A 21,995-nucleotide genomic window follows, 5' to 3' on the forward strand; every position below is an offset into this window, starting at 1 on the left:
ATAACATGATATTGGAGTAACTTTTATTACCTTTTTATTAACTTTAACAATTTCTTTTAGTTGAAGCCCATTTATAAAACCAATTGAAATTTATGTTTAAATATTTGTTTTGTAAGGGTTTTTTTAAAATTTAAAATTTGTTTGATTCTTTGAATTTGCGAACCGATTTTTTAAAAGAATCATTAAAACAATATTACAAAACAATGCTGTTAGCGAACGCTTGATTTAAGGTATAATTGAACTTGTTTTGTCTACGACGAAAATAATACATTTTAAGAATCATTTTAAAAATCAATTTGCATGAAGGTTTTGAACGTATTTTATCGTACATTTTATTAGTGCTTACTTAAAGCGAAGTAAGTAAAAGTTTCGCTGGGTGCACACTAAAAGGAACAATTGTTTTTTTTTGTGATCGGGTTCGGCCGATCACTATTGTGTCCATATGAGGCATCCGGCAAATGCTTCCACGTGCGCACACATTCTGCTTGCATAAGTAGTTCTTATAAAAACTTGAAGTTTGGTTTAGTATTTATATTACATTTTACTCAGTTTTATTTCAATTCATTTACCTTAAGAGATGCAAACATACATAAAAAACAGTTCGACCTGTTAATTCAAGAATGCACATTTTGTTTCACGCGTAAGAATTTCGAAAAGTTCTTTCAGTAATGCAGTTGACCTCGATGAACTGACCTCAATCATAAGAAGATGTTCCATGAACTGACCTCGATCTATTGATATTGCATAATAGTAGCTAGGAAGACGGCTTGATTTATAAACAAGGTTACGTTATAATGCGACCTCAGTAGCAAGTTATGATGGCATTCAATGTTTTTCAGTCGCATTAAATTATTTTAACACAACTCTTTCTTTGTATACGTGTTAATGCTCTTTTACAGCCCAACTGAGTATTCTGAAGAAGAAGTTACGTTAACATTTAATAATTACGTTTAAAAATATTAAACTAGACAAGAAGTTTACGAATGGCTTTCCCCAAATTTATTTCCAAATTAAATTTGTTGACGGTTTATAATGATGAAATTATGGTGTACAGATTCAAAATATTCAATATTTTTTTAAAAAATACAATACTTTTTTAATTATTTAACATCAAACTGATCATGTTGATTGCTTCTTGCTATCAATATATCATTATTGCCGATCATTCCTTTCAAAGGAATACTTGTTTAACATATGATTCGTTTGGTTGTTTTCCTTTTAATTGCTTATTTAAAAGAGGAAATATGTCAATTATGATATATATGTTTCGTTTTTGTTTTTTGCCTTGCCACAGGCGACAAATACATTGTTTTCCTCATAGTTATTTAATCTCAGGTAAATGTGTTTATGCTTTATTGGATTCCGTTATCCCACTGGTTTTCACGCAAACTTTCCTCCATGTTCAATATAAAATAGAGGAATGCTGTTGATTTTGGTTAATTTTATCTATGGAGGAGAAAACATGGTAATTCCGGTAAAACATTGATTTTTGTGATCGGCCGAAATCGGCTTCGGCCGATCACTGTTGTGTCCATATGTACAGATTCAAAATATTCTAAATTTTGTAAAAATACAGTACTTTTTAAATTATTATACATCAAACTGATCATGCTGATTGCTTCTAGCTATCAATATATCATTATTGCCGATCATTCCTTTAAAAGGAATACTTGTTTTTCCTCCGTTACAGACACTCCTCATAGTTTTTATATTTCAGGTAAAAAAATAATACTTCATTTATGCTTAGCGTTATCCCGCCGATTTTCGCGGACGCGTTCGTTCAAATTACAAGTAAATGTTTGGTTTTAATAGAAAAAAATACAGTCGTCATTGCCCTTTTTCTTCCCATCTTATGTATTTTAGGTACCTTAAATAAATTTCAAGAACCTATGGTAGGGCCTCATTTTTTTATAATACGTCAGCATTTAATGTATTGACAATCACTTACAGATGGATGACTTAAAATATCCAATTGATAATATTTGCCCGATGTTAGATAAGCCCGTGCAAGTTAATCAATAATTTCTTTTCGTAAAGTTTATACTAGTTTATTCAAATACCGTTTTTAGCTATGCTTAATCGAAATACACTTATCAACTTGTCTTAATGGCTCTGTTATTTCTGTTTTTCTGGAGTGGTTTTATCATCGTACTGACCAAAGAAAATTGGCAGTTATGTAAATTGATAACATGAATTGATGCTACTATAACATTGCAATATTGATATTTTCAAGAAACAGGAAACGTTTCTTAATGAGCAATAAACTGATTCAGTGTTCATTTAGAAAATCCATATAAAACTTCAAAAGAACTTATTAGAGATACCTTTTTTCAAATACCAATTTTCTTACATATATTTGATATAATGTACATATTTACCATACATATTTGGATAAAGTGTTGTAAGTATTCACTGAAAATGAATTGTAAGCACTGTAAATGACATCATTTGTGAACTTCAAAACCTGAGCAATGACCCAATATCATTCGTACACGTAAACATCAATATCCCGCACGTTACCGGCAAAAAAGCGAACTTTAAACTCTTTTTCTCTATGCATACCATTGTTACCCTGTAGATAAAGTCTGATATAAGCGTATGGATTTGCAAATGTTGATAGACAGTCAAGAAAAAAAGGTCAATATCCGCCATATTGGATCATTTTGAATTATTCAGGTATGTTATAAACTTTTTCAAAATATTATATGATTGTCTACATTCTCTCTGTATTTTCTAAAATATTTCTTAAGCAAATCGATTGTAGTTCACAGCGCTATAGAGACTGACAGGGCTAAACATTTATGAACTTGATTGAGTTTCCTTCAGAAAAGTAAGAAAAATCATGGACTGCACGAAATAATCATGATGATGATAGATTTGAATTCCCATATCTTATGAAGGTTATGATGTACATTAACAACTAATTTACTTACTATTACCTCCTACTAATGATAACGAGGATGATAATATGGTAAATAAAATGCTGTATTTGATGATTTATATGGTATACAACAACCAATCCAACATACTTGTGTAGCTAACCCATTTGATTGTAAGATATATTGCATACCTTGCAATTGGTAATGGGGATAGCGCTCCCATAAGAGCACTATTTATATAATAGTGTTCTGTTGTGCATGTACTATGCCTAAATAGTAGTCAGGGTTTGATACATAGCGCATGAGCCGGAGGCAAGTTCACTATTTATCAAACCTTGACTACTATTTATGCACAGTACATGCACAGCACAACACAATTGTTATTAGAATGCCGACTGTTGTATACACTGACATGTTTTGTTATAAGTAGCTGTGATGTTTGAGTGTTGTCTAGTCCCTAAAAATAATCATCGGAAAAGCAAGCGTTTGTACTTTAAAATCAATCTATTCATTTGATTGATTATTAAATCAACAAGTTGTTGTTCATATGTACAATGTTATATATAGTTCGTTTGCATAATATAATATTCTGGACTATTCTAAAGTGGTCAGTTATTCTTTCTAGAACATTCTTGAGGTAATTCATGTAACTTCTTGAACATATAATTTCTAGATTTTGCTACATTCATATTTTAGTATAAATAACCTGTTAACAGTGCTCATAATATTGATTCTCATTGGACTTTTGTTCGAAGTCATTAAACTGAGAAACTGAGTTATATTTTCACTGGGACATTGTGATTTGATCCATTCGGCAGATTGTAACGGACACTTTTTAGCTAGGATTATTAGTGTAAGTTGTATTTTTGTATTTTTATATGTATATTACTGTAAATAAATTAACTATAAAGGTTAACGTTTGTAATTGATCTTTACTGGAATTTGGGGTTATTCTGACCCATAACCACAATAAAAAGTCAACAAAGGTTTATGTTCCTTTCAAGATATGAGAGGCGTTTGACCTTTACCGAGAAAACTCAAAATGTTTAGCAGACAAAATCTCATTGTTTTTTCTTGCACATTCTTTATCAATCTTCATTTAAGAAAAACCGTTTTTGTGATTCTCATGTAGAATTTCTTTGAAAAAAATGTTTAATCAAGTTTGTTTAAAAGTTTATCAGAAATTACCGTCAATAAAGAAGTGTTTTTGGAAAGATTAATAATTTTAATTGCTTGATGTCAATCGTATGAATCTACGTTTAATATATATTAGATGATAGCCCGCGCAAGTGCGGGAATTAACACTTTTCACATTATTATGATATAATGGTTAACATGATGAACCATTTTTATGTTCATTTTTGTATATACTTTGTCCGATTTTTTCCCTTATTCTATAAAATCAAAATTAAAAAGAAACAAACTGCATCGTTGGATATTTAGAAGAGAGGGCAGGGATAAAAAATCTAAACTGAAATGGATAATATGTACATGTACGTGGCCTTAGTCCTGTTTGTTGCAGGTGACTGTAAAAAATGAACTTTCTTAATTGTATTATTTCAAACCAATAAATGGATATTTAGTCTCTCTCTCTCTCTCTCTCTCTCTCTCTCTCTCTCTCTCTCTCTCTCTCTCTCTCTCTCTCTCTCAATCCCCTCTCTCTCAGTCAATTTGGTTTATTAGGTCAATTTTCAATATAATTGCTATTAGTGTCCCAAAAAATAATTTTAGATAAAAGACTGTTTTGAAAAATTACCGGGGGGGGGGGGGGGGGCATTCCCATTAAACTTCCCCGTTTTATGCATACACCATTCTTCCATATAGACGTAGAATACAATAATCTGTTCATTAATCATGGCATTTATGTTTACAAATATCTAAGGTTTATATCTAATGTTTACAACCAACCTTGTCTGTCATGGTATAAAAAAGTATGAAATTCAAAAAACATGTTAAGTTATGCATTATTATCAATTTGCATGCATAATTAAAACCAAAGTTGTCAGATTCAAAGTATCTTGTACATGACATATTTTGTACATATGTTTATATAATTATCTTGAAAAGCTTCTAAGTATATGATTGTTCTATATTATACAGTTCTTATGTAGTGAAAGTAAATTTTGGGGGAGAGAGAGAGAGAGAGAGAGAGAGAGAGAGAGAGAGAGAGGATTGGGGCATTGTTTACATATACATGTATATTGATATAAAATGTAAACCATAATCATGTGATGGATCCCTGTTCTACAGGGATACTTAAGGGAGGAAAAAAGGATAAAACACAAAGAAGGACATCACAGTTCAAAACAAGATTGAGATGAGACACAATAAAGAGACAATTTAACTATATATAATGCAGTGCTACAGCTTATCACATATTTTTTGCCAATGGCTTTCATACTCCCTTTATCTACAATTTTTCATTAGCATATATTTTTCAGTCAAGAGCCTTTCTATCATAACATTTTTTAATCCATGTATATTTAGAATTGTATTATTTTTGCATTTACAAGAACAAATATATTGCTTCACAATAAGAGCTAACAAGTTAAAAAATCTATAAATATCTCTATTTTTATATTTCCCAAAAAGAACTAATTGTTTATTAAATGTTATTAACAAATCAAACTGTCGCAAGATCCAGTCTTCAACAGCAGACCATAATTCTTTTACAATAGTACATTCATAGAATAAATGCCCAATACTCTCTTCCTCTCTTTTACAGAAAGTACATACAGGTGACTCTGCTTTTTTTTATTTTGAAAAGATATTTATTTGTCGGAACAATCCTATGAAGAATTTGGAAATGTAACCAATGTAGTTTTGATTCTTGTGTAGATTTAAAAGGGATTTCAAAATTTTTTGCCAGGTTTCTTGTGCATAGTTATGTCCCTTTTCTCTCCATGTTGGAATAGATGAACATGTTTCCAACTTTTTATCTAATAATAAGATGTACATAAGTTTGCAGCCTTTACAATTATTATTAAACAGTAGGATATGATTAGGGATAACAGGTCCATATTCTTTTATTATTTGTAAGTTTGGTATGTTTAAATCTTGTGTATGCAATCTGGTCCTTACAGCCGTTCTTAAACTTGCATATTCAACAAAGTTTGTTATTGAATTTATTTGTTTCAACTTTTCAAAGCTTATAAATGTTTCATTAATATTAAGTAAATCACCAACAAAAATAAATCTTGTATTAGCAAAGCTTTTAAAAAATATTTATTCATTGTCTACCGTGATTTTCGGATTCTACCATATATTATCATTTATAGGTTTACTTAACACATTTTGCTCCCGTATTTTTAGCCAGCTAATGCACAACTCTTTCCAGAAAGAATTTCCCAAAGTTTTAAATAAACTATATGAATAATCTGTACCATTCCACCATATTTCTGAGATTTTAATTTTAAGAATGGATTAAGAAGCTTTACCCATTTTGTATCAACCCTAATAAGTCTTTTTATCCAAGTAGATTTGAGTGCAGTAATAAAATCCATATAATCAATAATTTTGGGACCCCCATGGCAGTAGTCTTGAACACTTATACTCTTCTTTACTCTCTGCACTTAACCACCCCATAAAATTGAAAAATATCATTTTCAAAGTTTTTCAAGTAATCAGTGCTTGGGTTGGGTAATGTTTGTATTAAATGATTTAATTTTGATATTAATAATGTCTTAATGACTGTGATTCGCCCAATATGTGTTCATTTTCTTAATTTCCATTGATTTATTAATTTTCTTATTTCTGAGAGATTTGGTAAATAGTTTAAGTCTTCCATTTCATCTAGTCTTACTGAGAATTTAATAACCAGGAGCTCAAAAGTTAAATTGTCCCAACTCAGTTTCAATCGTAAGTGGTGAAATACATCTCTTGAAATTTTTTTACTACTAAAGAAAGTTCGGGTATATTGTTGTTACCCTGTTCCGTCCGTCCGTCTGTCACGTTTTACTTTCTCAAACTGCTCTTATACGTTATAAACCAACAAACTGAACTCTTGGGGTTTGATTAGGGGTGTCATGTTGTTATGTAAAAAGGTTTCAAAAATTCTCTGGTAGTCCTGAGGGTCAAATAATTGGTAAAAAAAGTGACGTTTTTTCACAAAAAAAGACCTTCTTCCTCAAACTCCACCTACATTTTCAACAGAAGACAAATCATCTCTTGGAATATGTTTTAGGGTATCCCATTAATGCGCAATAAGGTTTCGGAATTTTCAGTGTTGTCCTGGGGGTCATTTGATAGCTGGAAAAGGACGTTTTTTTTATTTTTGTTTTTTTTTTTTTTACAAAAAAATGGTTTCAAAAACGTCATTGTTTTGGCAGTAGCCAAATGATCTTCTAGAATATAATTGGGGGTATCATATTGAAGTGTGATCAGGTTCCAGAATTTTTTCTTTTTTTAGGGGATCAGTGGGCAACAAAAAATGACGTTTTTTTTTTGCAAAAAAGTACTGTGGTTTCATTACTTTTCGTTGGGATCAATTTTCGTGGATTTTCTGAAAACCACAGTTCAAGGATTCGTAATTTCGTGGCCAATGATCCAATCAATACAAAATGTTAGTTGAAATTGAACTTCAATGAACATTTAATTTCGTGGATCAACTTAACAACGAAATCCACGTAAAATTGGTATTCAACGAATATTGATGAAACCAAAGTATATGGTTTCTTATCTTGGGATGTGATAAGGACTGTTCTAGAGATATGCATTACGGTTTTGAAAAATTTAATTTAACCCCAGGACAATTACCTACATACCGTTTGATACCCTATCAGGATCAAGAATATATATGGTTAAGGGGTGGGGATCTCAACCGTTTTCGAGATATTTGTGCACTTCCTATTCGAGGGGGTGACGACAACCCCCAAGGCCTAAAACCTACATACCGTTTGATGCCCCTTGACACAAGGAACAAGAATATATATGGTTTAAGGGTGGGGATCTCAACTGTTTTAAAGATATTTAGGGACTTGCTGATCGAGGGGGGTCAGGACCACCCACAGGACCCATAATCTACGTAACATTTGATGCCCATTCATATAAGGAACAAGAATATATATGGTTTAGGAGTCGTGATTATAACAGTTTAGGTAAAACCTGATAAAACTATCAGCTTATGAGTAAATCTGACTGATAAAACTATCAGCTTATGAGTAACTCTGACTGGTAAAACCTAATAAAACTATCAACTTATGAGTAAATTTGACTGAAAAACTATCAGCTTATGAGTAACTCTGACTGGTAAAACCTAATAAAACTATCAACTTATGAGTAAATCTGACTGAAAAACTATCAGCTTATGAGTAAAACTGTGATAACAATATTATAAAATTACTCATTTATATGTTAACTTGAACATATCAGGATAGGGTAGAATTACTCAAATTCTAATTTTTTAGATGGAACTCAAATTAAATCAGAATAATCTGTATAATTACAGCATGTTATGAATTCTAGCGATACAATTATCGCATTTAAAGCTATATCTATACTACTATTATCACATAGTAGTGAAAATACCCCTATTAAAAATAAATTAATGTGGTAGGACTACCACTAGCCTGTGGGAATACCACCAAATTTGTATTCATCCATATTGAAATATTTGTGCATAGAATGTGTGCCTGCAGGTCTGGTAACATATCTCTAAAAATATCTATAGATATATATTTCCAGCCTTACTGCTCTAATAGGAAAAAAACAGATTAGGCTAATCAGCTGAAATCCCCTGGCCTGAATTACCCTGGTCTTGGGACTGGCTTGATTCTCTACAATGCATCTAACATATAAATACTGAAAAATTGAAAACAGTTAATTAATTTTCTCAACAATGAGTACATTAAACTTAGAACCAGCTTCTAAAATACAGAAGTATTTACTTTATCAAATATGTGTAACTACAAAGTAAATGGTACAATAAAGGTAATAGTTATAAACTCGGAATAAGACTTTACTGGTTTTGCTTTATGGCATGTATCACCGCGCCTCTGATTGCTCTGTAGTATTTAATATTGCCAATGTTATTCATATGGACCCCATCACATAAATTTTCTGTCTTTGAATTTTTCAGTCCTTTCCTTTTCCAATACATGACACTTGATCGTTGGTTTGCTTCCTGCTTTAACAACTGGTTTGCCACAATTTATAATTTGTTATATAAATCTACCGGGCAATGTCTAGTTGTAAAACGAGACACCAATTGATAAATGTATACACTGTTCACCCGATAACGACTCACAAACAAGTCACATAGCGCCATTAATTTCAAAACCACCTCCCTTACCGAGTACTCATCAGCGTGCGCCGAGTCACTGTCATTTCCTGCGATGTGTAACACAAGTTTTTTCGGCCGTTGGCTTTGTACTTTTCGTTCTAGATCTTTCATGTCTCTACTTCTCCTCACTCTGTCGCTACTTATGCCAACAATCGACGTTGATATATTTGAAAACGTGAAAAAGTCATTGCAAAATTGTCTTTGTTCCATTACAAAGCGATTTAAACGTTTAATATGAGAATCGCTAAATATCAGGACCCTAACCATTTTACACGTGCGCCGCAATAAAGCTTACACTACTTCTGCTCACAATCATTTGAACACTCACCAGAATGTTCCTTGAATCACTGTGAATAATCCCCCGACGATTGGTCCTGAGTTGCCGTAAACACGCTTTGTGGGAGGCCCGAATTGGTCGCATTTTTTAAAATAAAATTGCTTAAAAAGTTTTCCCTGCAATATGGCGCCGACCTTAAATCTAAATTGATACTGAGGCTGGCCCAGATGGTAAACACGCGATATCTTAGAGAGTTGTTAGAGTTATCCCGCTTGAGGTATTGTATGTAAAATTATTTATGAACATAAATAGCATATATTCTTGATCCTTCAAGGGCATCAAACGGTATGAGCGTAATGGGCTTCAGGGTTGAATTTAATTTTTTCAAAATGTAATGCACATCTATAGAACAGTCCCTATCATATTCCAAGATATGATGTGTCTATCCATTAAATCATAAGAAGAGTTCTAGGACCTATGGTTTTTTTTTTTGAGTGATAAACGTCAATTTTCTGCTACTATTTGACTCCCTGGATGAAATTCAAATTTTTAAAACCTTACTGCACATCTATAGAACCGTCCCTATCATATCCAAAGATATGATGTGTCTATCCATTAAATCATAAGAGGAGTTCTTGGATCTATGTTTTTTTTAGTGATAAACGTCATTTTTCTGCTACTATTTGACTCCCTGGATGAAATTTAAAGTTTTATAACCCTATTGCACATCTACTGGACAGCCCCAATAATATCACAAGAGATGACGTAGCTACTCCAACAGTTGTAAGAGGAGTTCTGGGAACCATACTTTTTTTTGCAAAAAAAAAAAACGTCATTTGTTGTTGCCCACTGATCCCCTTGATAAAAAAAAAATCTGGAACCTGATCACACTTCAAAAGGACACCCCAATCATATTCTTGAAGATCATCTGGCTACTGCAAAAAAAATGACTTTTTTAAAACCAGTTTTTTGTAAAAAAAACAAAAACAAAAACAAAAAAACGTCATTTTCAGCCATTTAACGACCCCCAGGACAAAATTGAAAATTCCGAAACCTTATTGCACATTTATTGGATACCCTAAAACATATTCAAAGAGATGATTTGTCTTCTGTTGAAAATGTAGGAGGAGTTCAAGGAAGAAGGTTTTTTTGTGAAAAAACGTCATCATTTTTTTCACCATTTATTTGACTCACAGGACTACCAGAGAATTTTTGAAACCTTTTTACAAAACAACATGACACCCCAATTAAAACTCCAAGAGTTATGTTTGCTAGTTTATAAGATGTAAGAGCAGTTTGAGAAAGTAAGAAGTGACAGACGGACGGACGGACGGATCAAGGTAACAAGTTTTGAAGGCAAGTACATGTATATATTTCTCAGATTAAAGTAATTATCATTTCAAAAAAAGCCAAAAGTTCAATTTTCCTCAATATCCATGCGTGCTGTGTATTCAATATATGTGCATTTTAAAAAAAAATTGTTCGTGTTTTCCAAGGTTTTATTGTGTATAATTTGAAATGTTATAGAAATAGAGAATTTTTGTACCTGTTTATTCATTGTTGGATTAAAGCAATGCTTTGATAAGATTAACATTCGTTACCATGATTTCACCTTCATCCAAAAATTCTCAGCTAGATTTGTAAAAAACAACAGGTATCTGGGAATAAATTTCTGGAAATATACGAAAAATGATGGGTTTTTTAAAAACTAAATTACTAAAACAATATCGCAAACTTACTTTTAACAACGTAATAAGTGTAATGAAGTAGCAATTCTGAGATTGACTGTTGTGCATTTTATTATAATGTTTTAAACATTAGGTCTATTTATTTTTAAAGTAAAACAATACCTTTATTTGTACACGTAAGGTTAAAAACAATGCATAATTTAACAGTTTATGGTGTTTCACCGAAAACGTGTGCATTATAAGCTTAGATAATCCTAAAAAAAAACCTAGAAGTCTTAAAATGACTTCTTTACAACTAGGATCTGTTTAATGTTATTAGCATTAAACATAAAAAATATACTTATCTAAGAAACGAAACGGATAGTATGAACATCATTTGCTGACAATTGCTTATCCCCCTTGTTTCATGAAGCAAAACATTTCTATTTTTTTGTTACATGTATTTTCATTTCCTCCAATAGCATTAGAGTATCTCAAAGCACCAGTTGACAGTAAAACAGTAAGTTTTTCTTGCACCGCGTGTTTGATATCTTCAATGTTAGAATTTTATGAGTGAGAATTTTTTAATACTATTTCTTGTTGTCTGAGATGTACATGTACAGTGTTCAACCACTGTTATAATAATTGACCAATAATTGACCTAATGGTGTGCAATGCTGTTTTTAACAGATAATAATTGCATTTTTTGGTCTGCTATATAACCCTTTAAATACCTTTAGATGGAAAAAATTATTATTTTTTTTTAAGAATTGTGATCTGCTAGAGGGCACCCAATGCCAGAGTAAAGGATGGATGTAACAAATGCTGACGAAGAACAAACATCTTGCAATGATTTTGATGGAACGTAAGTGTTAAATTTAGTATAAACTTTTTTCTTTCTATGCCTTGAATTTCTCTAAAAGCAATGTACACATATAATAATGCTTTTTAAATAATAGTAGTAGGCTAATATTATCATTTTCGGTGTGATGACATGCTCTTTTGTTTTATACTCTGACTTTTCTTTGCAATGTTCTTAGATTTGTCTGCAGTGTTATATGTATAATCAAAGTACTGAAGTACTGACGGGAGTTGATTATATCGATTATTATTTATTTTAAAATCAACTATATGTAATTGTGCATGCTTGGCAAGAAAATCCCTATAATTATTTGAATAACGTACATTTTTATAATAATAATTCTCCTACAGGAAATTCGTGAAAATCCAACATCAATCATGTTGTGTAGTATTCAAAGAATTAGTCCATCAAACTGCGTATCAGTAATCGAAATAGTTATGAGAAATTGTATGGATCCGAGCAAAATTGAATTCTAGTCTCATTCAACCAGACTCTCAGCTGTATCCGTTAATCTCCGACAAGTAATAGAGACTCTCTGCTTGTCGGAGATTTACGGAGACAGCCGAGCGTCTGGTTGAACGGGACTATATTGAACTCTGGCGTAGGAATACATAAAATATACGATTTTAAAAAATATCTAAATTGTTTGTACCATTTACAATCTGACTATTTACAAGGTATCTATAAATTAGTTTCCTTGAAAAACAATGCTTAAGAACTCATTACATCGAATTTATTGATTAGAACTAAATGTTGTCAGCGGTGTTGATTTGTGCTTAGGTCCAAACACTTTTTCACTTTCGGGTTGCCTGAGTAACTGCATAGTACAATTGATTAAAATCAACTCCCAAAAAGGAACAAATACACAGAAATAAGTACAGTTGTATAAACAGGCCACATCTAAAACATTTGTTATGCAAAGATGCAATTATTGAATTTTAAAAAAAAAACAATTAAATTTGCACTTATTAAGACCACAAATTATTTTAACCCTTAAATTGACATTTTGACATGTATTTATAGCATATATTGAAAATATCAATTCGGAATTTCTAAAATAGAGCCAATTGTAAGCATTCAAAATAAAAGTTAAAAAAATATTTCGATGGTTAATTTCATTTACAGTTTAGAACCCGAGGAGAGACTACTACAAACTTATAAAAAAGTACTTTGGCTTATCCGAAAAGATGCATTTTGGAATAATGTTGGTAAAGCCTTTGAAAAAACTTACCCAGGGATAAAAGAATCTTTAAAAGAGCAGATGAAAGACCTTGAAAAACGTGACTGTGGGATTGTTGTAGCAGGTAATGGGTTTTGATTATACATGTATGTTAATATGAAGAATCAAACAAAATTCTTTTACAAATTGAGTAGAAGCAATGCTATCAGTTATGGCATATTTCGCTCCCATTGTAAACAATATATACAATATTCTTTCGTTTTTTCTTAAATTTAATTATTTGGATAAGTCACTTTTGTAGAAGGAATTGCATTCTAATCATTTGTTAGATCGATGTCTGAATCTTTATTTATCTAAAATACTTTGTAAAGCCTGCAAAACATTTCAACAAGCCAAGAAAAAGTTAAATCAAAAGGATGCTAATTTTTAATAAAGAACAATACATTATTTTACCACACTGGCATATCAGTTGCTTGCTTCGTTCGTCCTTTTTATGTTTGAGGTTTCAAGCCGACATAAATTCAACCGTTGAATCATTGAGGTGTTCTTGAACCTTGTTCAAAAACTTACAGCCGATGGCTTTCCGATCAAGTCATTAGGAGATATTATTCTCCTTTTAAATGAAAAAAGAAAATAATGAAATAACATTCACTACAAAAAAGAAGACAGGGGTTATCATGCAAAAAAGGCTAAAATATATTTATGCAGAAAGAGTAACGTTATCGTATTTACAATCAGGTGAATCGGTCCTCCAACTATGACAGTAGATGTAAACCAGGATCATGAAGCATTATGAGGAAAGTCCAAATTTTATTCAATTATAAAATTATAATTAAAATTACGTTTAAGATTTGTTTTCAATTGTTGGTAAGTTTAAAGATTTAAAAACCATTTCATTATTTCGATTTAGTCAACCACAATATAATAAGACTGTGTCCAAATTCTTACTAAATGTCAAGATCAAGTAAATAAAAGGTGCCTACATGTTTATGAAACTCAAGATATAAATTCTTTTAGTGATGCTTCATAACTATATTTTTTCACTTACGAAATATATCTAGAATGCCTACAGTCTCTCAAAAGACGGCATTAAACAAGCTCTTGACATCCTCTTTAAATGATGTCAAATTAAATATAGGTGCCGGGATTACTTTTCCCGTGATTAAACATGGAATGTCAAAATATTGTTTTATTTTCTACATAATTCCATTGAAGCCGTAAAATACGAGAAAAGAATTATCAAATCAATTTTGACGTCATAATGGTTCTAGCACTAAAAGACAGTCTGGAATCATTTACTAGATCTTGACCTTATGTCAAAACTGCTTCGTGTTTCAGGACCCATATGTTACATAATGCAATAAATAATCTATTACAAAACGAAACGACGATGCGTTTTAGGATGTTTTTTGAGCCAAGATGAAAGAGAGCACGCAATTAATTAATCCAGTGTGGTGATTGAATAAGTATACTTTAAACGATATGTATCTTCGAATAAATCCATTTATACGTTTTCAGGAGAAACGAGCACTGGAAAAAGCACTCTGATCAATAAACTTATAGGACATGATGCTTTAGTTTGGGGTACTTTAGAAACAACCAAAACAATTTACAGAGTTATGCATTCTGAAAAGATGAGTGTTAAAACATACCGAAGTGGTTGTCCAGAACCTACGCGACATTCTTTTAACAGTGTTCATGAATTGCACAAAATGCTTAGAGAGCTAGAAGAAGAAGAAGAAGAAGAAGAAGAAGAAGAAAAAGAAGAAGAAGAAAATATTGATGAAGAAGAAGATGAAGAAGAAGGAACAGATAAAGAAGAAGATACAAAAGAAGAAAAAACAAAAGACAACATGATTTATCAAGTAGATGTTCTGTTGCCATTTTCCAAAATACAGGTAAAAACATAATCAAATTTTATAAGCATTGCCATCAGGACACCGGCAAAAATAAGCTTTGTGAGCTGTTTGTTGAAGAAATATTATCAATCAATAAATCAAATATTTAATGATTCGTGTTGAGAACAGAATAGAAACGTTGCCATTGTGGACACACCAGGGGTCGGTGACTCTAGAGAGTTGAAAACAAAGTTGGAGGAATACATTCCTAAAGCTGTTGCCTTCGTCATTGTTTTGGATGTGTCTAGAGCTGGGGGATTACAAAAACACACGGTATGTAATTTATTCAAATCGTACTACATCATTTATAAGGATTGCATTTAAGATTACTGTCTACGTACAATCTTATCTACGAAGCTGGTATAATCTTTAAAGGGTTGATCCAAAACAAATACCAAACTGTACACTCTCACTGTAGATAATCATTATCTGAATTCTAAATTAAAGATTGAATTACATTTTGTTAAACAATGAAAATGCTATACATGCTCAAAAGATTATAACTCTTGTTTTATGCTTTTATTGCAGGATTTATTAAATATTGTGATTTTGTGTTTAAATATGTTCAAAACTCTTCGAATTCAACAATATTTTGAAACATATTAAACAAAGTTTTCCCAGCTGTTGAAATGAAACTGAAAACGTTATTGCAATTTTTGCTATTCAGCTCTCTTATAGCAAATAACATTAATTACATCAAATTCAAGAATAGATGCAATGCATTGACTAATCCAAATTATCAAAAATGTATCAAAATTAACTTGAGAGTGCGAGATCAGAATTTATGAAAACATATGCCCCAGATATCAAATATCCATGCTGTTTGACAATGTCGTAATATGTTTTCCAGTGCAACCTTTCGGGTGAGCGCAGCAAAAACTACACGTATCTTGCACCATTTTCACCAACATCTCATAGAAGTTGCCCACCCTATACAATCATTTACTTTTGAAGATAATTTGATAAGTAACACTTTTAAACGAAGGATTGATTGACAGTATTATTTTATTTTGTTCCCTGATATTTTCGGACTATATATTTTGTTCACCTACAAGTATAACATAAATTTTCATTTCAATTTGAAAAATCGTTGTACAGTCATTTCATGCATATCTTTTACAATTGTATGCTATGCTATCGTATGCGATTTTAATGATAGTCTATGGAATTTCAATGTAATGCTATGATATTTGTATGCTAAGCTATGAGAAGTAGAAATGAAGAACTTAATGATATAGTATGATTTGCTATGAGATATGAACAAAAACGCTTTCATACACAGAAGAGTTCCAAACATTTCGAAGTAAAATGATAAAAAGTTAACCACTAATTTGCGATGAGATAATTTTAAATTAAAGCCTTCAATACCAAGTTAAACATGTTGTATGCTATGCTATGATATGTCGAATGAGAGTCAGTGAGATTGTATGCTATGGTATGCGATTCTAATTCTATTGAATGAGATTCAAATAATACGCTATGAGATATTAAAGGGACTTGGACACGATTTGAGATCAAAAATTTTATTTTTATTTTTTATGTATAAAATGGTTTACTGGTGCATTTTAAATGATTGACCAAAATGTTGAATGTTAAAGTCAAGTTACAAGCGAAATACAGAGGTTAGAATTGATTGTTATGTAAACAAAGCTCGAGTCTTATAGTTGTTTACAAAAAATGTAATGTAGAGAATTACACTTTCTTAGACAAAATGACATGTAAAAAACAATTTAAACTTATTCAATATCTTCATAAATACTATTATCAACAAATGAAAGATACATTTGAATGAAACTTACACCAATACAACACATATGAAAACAATGACAATATTCGAAGTTTGTTTACAAAACAAAGAATTATGAACTCTGTATCTTGCTTATAACTTGATATTTGACTTTCAAAGTTTGACAAAGCATTATAAACTTCTATATTTATCAGTATAGACATTGAACATGGAAAAATAAAATTTGAAAATTTTAAGTCAAATCGTGTCCAAGTCCCTTTAATGCTCTGCTATGGTGTACGTTGTGAAAGATATGCTTAAACTGACTGTATGCTAAATATATGTTATAGACATTTAATACCATATTTGGTGTTTTACTACTTACAACCAATTAAGGATTTGACCACATACAACTTCAACATTTATCTTTTTGCTGTTTCTTATTTTTTCATTTTTATATCTATAAAAACAGAAGTGGTTGTAATTCTAAAAAAAATCATATACTTTTAAATTCAGACATTTTGCCAATAAAATATAAACTATAACTCTTGAATAAATAAAATAAGGAAAGTTGTCTCTTGCATCCGCAATTTTAGTTTTGATGGATGGAACTAATTTGCTAGAGAAGCACGACCTCTGGCGAGAGAAGGGGATAGAACTTTCCAGAACAGTGTAAGCAAGAACGCGGTTTGACTAATCAACGAAAAGTGTATAACGAGTTCACAATGCTTTACGGACTTATCGTGTAGTGGAACAGTTTCATGAACGACTTCTCTATTATTACTGTTTAAGACATTTTACGTACGAGTTAACATTCTTTGTTATTGAAAGTAAACTGCACAACGTGCCCACGCGATTATGTACATGGGCATGCAACTTTAGCGGCTAAATATCGGTGTACCCTAGAGTAAGTTAAATTAACATCAGATACCACTTATCATCACCCTTTGCCTCATACACATTTCAAGTTTAACGATTTATTTACTATAAGACAACATATATTCTGCTATACGTAACTCCCGCCATTTTTGTAATCCTAAATGTGTCGTTCATACATTTAATATCTGTACCCAGTTTGTGATTTTTTTGTTTATTGTAGTATTTTACCTCTTCCGAGAGTCGGTGAAATAAAAATATAAAAATGCATAAAATAGTTATAGATAACAGTGAAATATCTATGATATACGATGAACCCAAACACAGCCACAGGCGAGGGAAGGGAGCTGAGGCAAGCAAGAATCCTCGCTCAGAAAGGACAAGAAAATTACGAAGACACTGTTAATGCATTTTCAGAGCAATTATGCAAGAAAGGTATAAAAGAACAGATTGTTGCATTCACTCAATTTCCATTGCATACGGATGCAGAGTTCGTGAGAAGGTGGTTGGGTAATCACAAGATCGCTACGAAGCCTTATCGAACAAGTTAATGACTTCTTGAGAGACACAAGAACCAAAGAAAGTGAATGTGAGCTAGCAGCCCATATAATAGTGAACAAAGCCATCACGACCAAAGTAGATATGTTTGTTGCACAACTAGAACAGTACAGACAGATGGAGAAACTTCACACCTCAGTAAGGCGAAGGCAAAGTTTGAAGCAGTTAGAACAAAGGCCAAATGCGCAGAACTAGCAGCCAAAATAATAAAAGAGAAGACTCTGTTAGAAGAGGACGAGGCCATTGCAGCAACAAAGATCACTAGAAAGAAAAAGGACTTGGATGTAAGTCTTAACCTGATCACACTTCAACAGGAGGCCGAAGAGGCTGAAGTGAACCTCGAAGCCCTTGTCGAGAGTATGAGCATGACAAAACACAGTTTACTCCTTCTGAAAGAAGTAAAACACAAGAAGACCAAAGACTATGTATCTGAACAAAGTTGTCCCATGTCCGATATTTCTTCCATTCGTTCTCTAATAATTACTGAGAACCCCAAGAATGTATGTCGAACAAGATATCAGGAAGATTTTCCAAACCATGACGTACAGGACACTGCTGATAAACATACCTTACAATACTACGAAATGCCAGTCACATCTAAAACAGAAATTCACAGCATAAGAGACTATGAAGCACCGACAGAGAGTGAGATACCTACCGGTGATCTGAAAAACAAGGAAAAGACTGTCACACATACCTGGCTGACGACAATCAAAATACATGTACATGTGTATTTTGTGTAGGCACAGAGCTTACAACGTTTCTTGTGAAAAAGGACCTTCTTTTATCTCGCTTATCCGCGTTCAATGATCGCCCTGAAAACTATTTGATGTGGAAAGGCAGTTTTTCTATTTTAATGAAAGATTTGAGTGTAACGCCCATGAATGAACTAGATCTACTTATAAAGTTTCTTGAACTGGAGTCAAAGCAACACGACATGAGAATTCGATCATCATATCCTAGTGATCAAGCTTAAGGACTCGATAGAGTTTGGGAGCGACTAGATTAACTTTTCGGTTCTCCAGAGCTTGTTGAATCTATTCTCATAGAGAAAATATCAAAGTTTCCGAGATCGACGACTAAGATTGTAAGGCAAATATATGAACTCTCTGATGTAGCTGCTGAAGTGGAGTCTGTCAAGGAAAACCCAAAGTACAAAACCTTACTGGCATCCTCTGAATCGTCCTATGGAGTAAACTTATTTGTCTGCAAGCTTCCTGGAATTCTTCAAAGTGGACAGATAGGGCACTGAAGTAAAAAGTAGAACACAACGTTCTGTACCTACCATGTACAGTATTTACCAAGTTCTTAAAGGAAATGTGTGTACGTATGAATGACTCAAGTTTTGCATTTGATAAAGGTTCCTCATCATCATTTGATAACAGAGTAAAAACCACGGCAGTCAGGAGCCAGATAATCACTAATAAAACTAGAGCAGAGCTCGTGGCAAATTCACGAGTAGGTCTTCCGTTGTTGCTGTGAGTTGAAAATATATGTGATATGGTGTCAATCGATTATACTTACTAAACTTTCAGTTCTGCTTTTGTTAAATAAACGTGTTGTGATTGAAAGCCTGTATGTAAAACGTGTTTTAAAAAGGAAAGGAAGAATTTTTTTTAGGAAAACTATTTGTCGAACATAGTTTGCGTAATCGATTCAAAAATTCTTTAAAAAAATGAGATGTTTGATGGCGAGTTAAATTTTCGAAAGGTTGCAAGCATTGTTATAAACAGTATGTACTCATGATTCATGTCAGGAATTTTTTTTTAACCGAACCCGCCTACAATATACGTAACCTTTTCTCCAAGAAAACTTCTTTATTTAAATCTTTCTAAATATTTGAAGACTATTTGCAAGTTTAGAATTGTTGCATGCTGAAAGAGTTTAGTGATTAGTCAAATTGATAGCATCTCTGAACTTTTCTATTGGTAAGTGTGTGTCGTTTGATATTATTTAATGACACGAGTTGACTTGTACATTCAAAATAATAATCAGCTAAAAAAAAAGATTAGCGGGAGAATTTATGCAAAAGCAGATTGTGCTGTTTCATAGAGACACCGCAATGTAACGTAAATTAAAAAACCTCATTTACAGAAATGAATATTACTTCTCTCGACAATGCAATAATATGCAAAATCCTTATTTTTATGTCAGTGGGTTGGTTGAATAATTAAATTAAATTAAACTTACTGGGATACTGGGAAGGGATTAGACAGTCCGTGTTAGATAAATTCGAAGAAGTAATAAACTGGTCAGTTTCTAGATCAAACTGCGCATAGTACACATACTACACAACTTAAATTATTATTTTTTTTATCAATTTTCATACAATTAGCAATAAATAAAATCCCCAATAACGAACATCTATCTCCCTTAAGTGTAACCTTGAGAAGCGCATATATTTTTGGGAAGCAGATATGTCGCTATATTATAGTCTGCAAGTCAAGTGAACTCTCATGGTCTTTCAATGAAATAAGAAATCTGTCAACACTTGCAGTCATTTAATGATTTCTATGGCGATCGACTGCATTGCATAATGTAGTCGTATTTCATAACTTCTAATCCCAAGAACAAAATTTCCTTTGACTTAAAACTTTCAATTATAATACATTTTAAATAATTCTGTTCATAACTATTGAAGTTTAGCGTGTTCAACAGGTTAATTTATTAGGCACATTCTCAGGTTACGATTTCATACCTTTAATGTGAAGATGATTGACTTCGAATAATATTCATTGTTTAACAATTGACCACTGTAGTGAAAGCACCCTTCAACTGTTACTCAATAACATAACAATTGATGACCTGGGGCTATATATATTCTGAGCTGTGTGCGCTGAAGCGACACAAGGTTTTCGGTCGCACGTGGCGATTAAATTAAAGGGGCAGGGTGACGATTTTGGTCAAATTTTATTTTTCTGTTTTTATTATTTACAATGCTTTATGAATGCATTTCTAATGATCAAATGAAATTTGGGTGCCCGTCGATGAGTTTTAAGCAAGATACAGGGCTCACAATTCTTCGTCATGTAAACAAGGCTCGTACCCTGTTTTTGTTTACATAGGTTCAATATACCAGTAAAAATCTTTTTCAAGATGATTTGTCTATATTCTTATTCTTTTTAAGCATAAATAAACAGTTCCTAATCATAAACACATTCATTTTAAGTCTTAAACTAAACTGGAATTTTCACTTCAACATTCTAAATGTAAACAAAAGCTTTGTTTACATAGAGAGGAATTGTAAGCTCTGAAACTCGCTTATAACTCATCAAATGACACTCAAATGTTGGTTGCCAATTAAAATTACCTTACTGAAGCATTATAAACATTAAAATCGAAAAAATAATGTTTGACCAAAATCGTGACCATGCCCCTTTAACACAGACTGACCGAATAAACAAACGGATGGGAAAGTGACACACGTTGAATAGAAAATGTTACATATAAGAAGTTACCAAAACTGATTTTTGACAGATCTGGATATTATTTCGCCAATTTAAAAAAAAATCGAGAGCGAGTACTTGTCAGTTGTGCGGTAGGAAGGGGGGGGGTGCAGCAATGAGACACAATGAAACGAACGACCATGTAAAAAAACTACAGAAGTGATTAATATGTGACCGATAGAATCTTACCTAAAGTTGTTTAAAACTCATGTGAATATCATTTAAAATAATCATCAAATGCCTCAATTCATGACATTCTTTTATCGTGCTAGGACTTACCGCAAACATGTAACATGGAACTTAAATTATAATTTGATTTGATTTTTAAACTACCTTGTACGCTATT

General features: G+C 32.1%; 1 protein-coding gene across 1 annotated transcript in view; it reads left to right on the forward strand.

The window, feature by feature from the left end:
- The first annotated feature begins 2,612 nt into the window (after nt 1-2,612).
- LOC136275639 (uncharacterized protein in xynA 3'region-like) overlaps nt 2,613-21,995 on the forward strand; it is a 46,236-nt gene continuing 26,853 nt past the window's right edge. The window contains exons 1-6 of the mRNA XM_066085270.1: nt 2,613-2,676; nt 11,586-11,623; nt 11,872-11,968; nt 13,091-13,269; nt 14,664-15,043; nt 15,173-15,316. Of these exons, the coding sequence (XP_065941342.1) occupies nt 11,913-11,968; nt 13,091-13,269; nt 14,664-15,043; nt 15,173-15,316 (759 nt within the window). The 5' untranslated portion in view covers nt 2,613-2,676; nt 11,586-11,623; nt 11,872-11,912. The remainder of the gene's footprint in view (nt 2,677-11,585; nt 11,624-11,871; nt 11,969-13,090; nt 13,270-14,663; nt 15,044-15,172; nt 15,317-21,995) is intronic.

This window comes from Magallana gigas, chromosome 1 (assembly GCF_963853765.1).
Source record: "Magallana gigas chromosome 1, xbMagGiga1.1, whole genome shotgun sequence".
NCBI lineage: Eukaryota > Metazoa > Mollusca > Bivalvia > Ostreida > Ostreidae > Magallana > Magallana gigas.